The 6,580-nt window shown below is 36.0% G+C and overlaps 1 protein-coding gene across 1 annotated transcript in view; it reads right to left on the bottom strand.

The window, feature by feature from the left end:
• The window catches only part of LOC108726579 (box A-binding factor-like), a gene marked incomplete at its 3' end in the record, with an annotated part of 10,944 nt that extends 4,700 nt beyond the window's left edge, over positions 1-6,244 (bottom strand). The window contains exons 1-2 of the mRNA XM_018454234.1: positions 6,198-6,244; positions 1,059-1,596 (exon numbers count right to left, since the gene is read on the bottom strand). Coding sequence (XP_018309736.1) covers positions 1,059-1,596; positions 6,198-6,213 — 554 coding nt within the window. The remainder of the gene's footprint in view (positions 1-1,058; positions 1,597-6,197) is intronic.
• Positions 6,245-6,580: the final 336 nt, after the last annotated feature.

The following is a 6,580-nucleotide window of genomic DNA, read 5'->3' as shown; positions in this document are numbered from 1 at the left end:
AAAATCTTCATTAAAAAGTTTATAAATAAAATAATTAAAATAATAAATTAAATATATTTTTTTCTTTTTTCGTGATTTCCTGCGAAACAAAGCAAAAAGAAGCATATGTCTATAGGACTTTTTTTCTTAGTTTTTTACTCCTCTACACGCTCCCGAAGTTTTGCCATTTAATTTGGAAACACCCTGTATATTTATTTCAATGTCTTATCTCTACATTGAAACGAAAATTTGCAGATTTTAAATAAATATTTACTTCAATATATATAGTCCTAACGAAATATTTATAACAAATAAATATTTATTCAAAATAAAACAGTTATGTTTAAATCGAATAAATATATGTTTACATTTAGTAAATATTTCGTTAATACTATTGGGGAGCAAATATTTATTTAAAATCTGCAAATTTTTTTTCTGTATACAGTTAATTTACTATTTTATCTTATTTTTATTATTACTTATTTTTTTACGCTATTAATATCATATTTACAATTGAGGATGACTTACAAGAGACCTATTACTGCAAGGAACCGATTCGATTCTCCTTGAAATATGTTGTCAAACACGAAATTCTAAAAAATACGTATTTTTTTATATCGGCCCATTCTCAGATTTAAGGAATGAAACAACCTCTCAAAATTAATGGATATGGCATATTTTCAAAATATTAGATTTTGAAACATCTATAAATACACAGTCAAAAAGTATATAAAAAAGTCATTTGGAAGAGTGTTCTTCTTGCAATATTATTTGATTAGGCAGCAATGTTCTGTTAAATTAAGAATTTTTTCCCCCTTTTCTGAAAAATTTAATTTTTAATACAATATAATTTAGATAATTTTCGCATTTTTAATTCACGTTTCACTCGCTCTTTTACTTATTTCTAAGTTTGTGTCTCTTCGTTTTACCTTCTTTAAAATTTTCGCAGTATATTTGGAGACCATTCGTGACACACCGGTTGATATAAAGACATGTATCATCAATATTGCATTAATTAAGATCCTCTATCTTAATCATTTCGTGACGACGAACACAATTAGTGGGACAACCAAACTTACTCCTGCACGGATGAGAGATTATAATAATCTCGTTGGTGTTGCTGTTGCTGCTGTCCATCGCTTCGCTGTTGCTGTTGATGCTGATGATGCTGGTGATAGAGTTGCGAGGCAGACGTGGCCAGTTGCGTGCAGGTGTCGTGCACGGTGCGGTGATGCTGTTGATGGTGAATGCGCGGCTGTAGCTCCTGCAGCGAGATGTAGTCCTGCGTCTCCTGGGCCGGCACCGCCGCCGCCGAATGCAGGAGCTGGGTGTAGCCCTGTGCCATTTCCTGCGCCACCATCTCCTCCTGTCCCTGTCCGGTTGTAGTCTCGGTACCGCGGAATCGCAGAAGATCGTCCAGTTCAGACTCCGCCGACGGATGCTGCTGCAGTCGATGATGATGACGTTGTTGTTGCTGCTGATGGGAATGCTGCTGATGCTGATGATGATAGTGCAGCATGCGATCATTCACGCAGGCGCCATCGCCTGCGGCGACCACCGCGTCATCACTCTCGACGACGCCGTCGCTGCTGGTGTTCGGCAGTAGACCACCCTCGTCTGAAGAACGACAGAGCGATTCGCCACTGGAGGATTCCCGCCACAGGACGCGCGCGAGAACGCTCGTGACGTGCGAAAGCTTCCTTTCGTATCCTCACGATAATGAAACTAGTTCCGGTCTCGAATTGAGAGATGAGCTTCGCGATCGAAATAAATTTTTAATAAGAGAATTTATTAATAAACGACTTCTCGGCGATATTCTTCTTGCAAACCTTCGGCGCGCTCCAAACAGAACAATAAATCACGATAATGTCAGACGACATCAAAGTGACGTCAAATGTCGAATGACGTCATCCGAATAACGTTAGAATAAACCGTAACTGATTGAAAAGTAATTTTAAGTAATTATTTTGGAGTTATTTTAACGCCATTTTGGTATCATGATGACTTAATTGTGTTCTGTTTAGACCCGGAGAATTACGGGACGTCTGAGTATATAAGTATGTTGACGTGTGATAATTTGCGATGACTTTGCGTAATGTAAAATACGATAAAGCACTATTGACGGGCAATTATCCGGGAGCTAAGGCATAATTATCTACTTGTGTGAACCCACGCGAAGTGTGACTTTTCAAGTCGGCCAGTCCCTCATTTTAGACGGTCGATTAATTTCCAAAGTATCGGTTACGACTGGCACGCACGCGGAAAGAACGATTTTGCTGAAGTACTTAAAAATTTAGCTACATATTGACCTCAAATAATTTTGAACCATCCAAATAATTATATAGGAAACTTAAGCAAGATGAATAATGCTACAAAAAAGTTTGATATTCTAGCAACCAGCTTGAGCGTCTTACATAATTATTTTGATAGTTCAACAAAATTATTTTCAGATTTGTACATCTAGCTGAATTTTTAAGACGGAGGGCACCGCAATAGTCGCAACCGCAAAAAACGTTGAAAATTAAAAATACGGAGATCATTTAGACTGGGATTTTCTTTCTCTTACTGATGTCACGCGATGATGATCGATTTCATAATTCAATTCCGTGAACTCGCAAAGTGCAACGCGCCGTGTCGTAACGTCGTACAATAGGGAAATAAACGGAACAAATCTGTCGCATGTGCGTAACGCAATCTCCGGCCTTGAGTGATGACAGCACGCCAATGTCACGACGCGATTATGAGTGCGGTTGAACACGTATCATCGAATATACGAGCTAACTTATACCGCCGACAGCACGTAGAGTATTAATAATTACGCAATAATGGGGAAGAAAGAAAGAGAAAGGCATATACCCTTTGTTAGAATATCGCGGGAAGAGCCAATCGCGATCTTCATCACGGATTTTTAACGTCATGCCAATGAAAAATTAAGCTTAAAGTAAATCAACATAACAAAATGAGAAATGAGTTTGATGTCTCCGGCATTACTATACATTGAAAAACCGATTTTATTAGTCTTCAAATTTATTATATGTTTGGATCAACATGATTAAAAAGCTTTTAAAAATAAAAAATTTTCAGAGAAAAAGATGTTACCTTAACAGACGAAGTCATCAAATACAAAAAAGTTCTTAAATAAAATATTAGTAAGAAAATAAATTACATTTTTTATTAGGCTCAAACAAGGGAGACCATCAGGTAACAAATTTAGCTAAATACAGATCTGAAAATAATTTTGTGTATCAAAATAATTACATAAGATGTTCAAGAAGTTGCTAGAATGTCAAGATATTTTACATTGCTCATGCTTGAGCGTTTTGCATAATTATTTTGATAGTACAACAAAATTATTTTTAAAACTATATCTAACTAAATTTTTAGATATATTCTGACAAAACTATTCTCTTCATCCAACATTGTTCGTCACGTTTAAATTTCCTACATAATTCTTTTGATAGTCCAACAAAATTATTTTTAGATCTGTATCTGGATAAATTTTTAAATACTTCATCAAAATCGTTTTTTCGTATATATTTTCTCCATTCAAGAAATTTTGTACATATTGTGTCAGTCTGTACATCGCCCATCCAGCATTGTAGAAGGCTCACAAAGGATGTTTACGCAAGATCGGCTCTAGATCGGCAAGAATATACGGGCGGACGACGAAATCAGCAATCAATCAAACACAAACCCATAGCGAATCATCCGCCTTCAACGCGCATTAATTGCTACTTCGTGCCGCTGCCTGCCAGGCAATTCCGCATTTTTATGACATTTCGCTTCGCGGTGTAACGCACGTTCGCGATATAGACAGCGACGACGACGCTTGCAAACAGAAGGAATGTTCTCCGGAGAAGGCCTCGTGTTGGACGTTTGAGTTTCAGAAACCAATTTCGGAGGGTCGAATGCATGAGCTATCCGTCGTAGAAAAAGATACTTTTCTATGGGATAATATTTCAAACGTCCATATCTCTGTTCAGACTGCAGCATCTTCGCGATATTACTAAATCCTTTCACATGACTTTCCCATGTTGCTTTTATAAATACCGGCAAAATTATGGTAATAAAATCATAATAACTGCGCGTATTTATTTTAAATATAATCATGGATAAACATGCATGTGACTTTATCAAGTCTCGATAGACGTGCAATATATTGCCTCTCGCAACTTTTATATGATTTAATAATAATTTTCACAGTAAGTGAACTTTTATGAATATCTTTTCTATAATTAAAATAATTTTCCCATATGTTAAAATAATTTTCTTATATGAAAGTGTCAGTACAAGTTGGAATTTTTTATTCTGCCACGAACGAGATGCCTACGGTAGTTGATGGAATTTTGTCTAATCTAAAGATTAAAGGTTACCAAGAGATTTATCAATGAAATTCATGAATGGATTTCCTGTTAACCTTTAATCCTTACGTAACCATATATTGTGAAATATATTATGAAAAATTGATCTAAATGATAGAGTTACATAAAACTATACGGGAAGGATGATTTTGTTAAAGTGTTTAAAAATTTAACTAGATACAGATTTGAAAATAATTTCGTTGAGCTATCAAAATAATTCTTGATTTTCTTATATAATTATTTTGATAGTCCAACAAAATTATTTTCAGATCTATCCAAGTAGAATCACAAGTCACAATAAGTCAAAATGACATTAAAATGAATCATTACTGATTCAAAAGTGACTTTTAATAATCTTAATAAAATTAATTTTGGAACCATTTGGGTAGCTAAATTTTTAGATACTTCCGCAAAATTGTTCTTTCCGTGTACGATAAAGATCTATATACGTTTTATCACCGTGTAACCAGTAAATGTTCTCCGGAGGAGACCACAGTCTGTGCGTTCGATGACGCGTAAAAAAATTATTCAGAATGTAGTCGCGTGACGCTGACGATTGAGATAATAGTGACAATGACATTACCTAGGAGCTACAACAATTACGTCGCGCTCGCGCGACCTTCGATAACCATACTTCGGACGCCTTTATCAATGGAAATAGCAACAATGATGTCAGTGGCATAATGATCGATATAATGGACACGACGATGGCACCTGTTGCGATTTTCGATGTTGGAAAATATAATATCTCGCCATCAGTAAAAGTGTCGTTAAATCAAAGAGTTATTTGAATGGATAATAAATTCATTGTAATGATTAAGTAAAGATCAGAAACAGAAGATAGAGCTTTTTTCAGAGGAAGATATCCTTTGTGATCCAAATAAAGGAATCGACACGATAAGATTAGTATGAATACGAATTTCAATGTGACAATGGAAAAGAAAACAGTACCTGAGCTGATGAGAATATCCAAATGATTGTTATTGAAATATAATTGATGGAAAACGTATCTGATGAATGACAACAGCACAATAAGTCACTGACACAAGTCTTTCGATTAAAAGAAACCAATAAGAAGACACTTTTGCAATTAAAAGAAAACACTTTAACCGACTCTGTTTAAAAATCACTATTGAATCCACAGTTTGTAATTTATCATTTTTGTAGATAAATTATAGCTTATTAAATTATCTACTGACTTTTATAAATAAATTATAGCTTATTAAATTACCTACTGACAGTGATTTAAAAATACGAAAAGCAATACATATACTATCTAAAAAGACGTTGACAAAGAAATTATGTTCGATTAATGTCCATTTATATCAATGTAGATTAACTTTAATGTCGGTTTAACTTACTTTTTATCTTTCTATAATTCTAAAAATTATAAAAAAATTAATTAAACCAATATTAAAGTTAATCTACATTGGTAGAAATGGACATAAATCTCACATAAAATTTAATATTATGAAACAAAATGTATAAAGTAATTATAAAAATGCGCAATGATATTCTGTATTAGATTGATTTCTTCTTTTGCCAAAATCACGGGCCAATATCAGGGATACAACTGAAAAAATAGCTACCAAATGTTGAGTGGAAATAGTTCCAATCAAATGTTCGGTTAACGTACCGTTTACTAAATATTTAGAAAATAAAATAATTATGGTTATATTAACCGAATATTTGATTGGAATTATTTCATTCAACATTTAGCAGTTATTATCAGCCTTTTAGAGTGTATATATTAAAACAATACGCAGATCAAAATGATTTTTTCCGACGTTTCGAAAGGATCGCGACGATATTTCGCACATCACGAGCATTCGCGCGTCATCGCGAGAATCCCCTTACCGAGAAGCGCGTACATCCACGTCGTCGCCGACGACGAGGAGGCGGCGACATCCTCGCGAAGAGGCCAGAAGGCCTGTCGCCTTCCCTCTTGGCGGGCGATACCCTCGTGCTTCGAGGGTCGGGCCTCCTCGACGGCGACGACGAGGTCGTGCCGGCCGTTCAGTACCACCGTCTACACGAGTCGCGTGTCGCGAGCTCCCGCGAGACGGTGGCCGGCACGTGATGCCAAGCGGACTGCTAACTGACGAAGGAAGAAAAAAAAAAGAGAATCTGTCGTCGTCCTAGCTTCCCTCGTTAGTCGACATCGAGAGATCGCGAGGATCACAGTGATCTCAGGACGCGCGATGTCGATCGGTAGCGAGGCTGTGATCACAGGAGAAGGT

This window comes from Mycetomoellerius zeteki, unplaced genomic scaffold, assembly GCF_001594055.1.
Source record: "Mycetomoellerius zeteki isolate Tzet28-1 unplaced genomic scaffold, Tzet1.0 scaffold430, whole genome shotgun sequence".
Taxonomy (NCBI): Eukaryota; Metazoa; Arthropoda; class Insecta; order Hymenoptera; family Formicidae; genus Mycetomoellerius; species Mycetomoellerius zeteki.
Note: the sequence above shows the minus strand (reverse complement) of the source record. Positions and strands in the feature narration are given on the sequence as shown.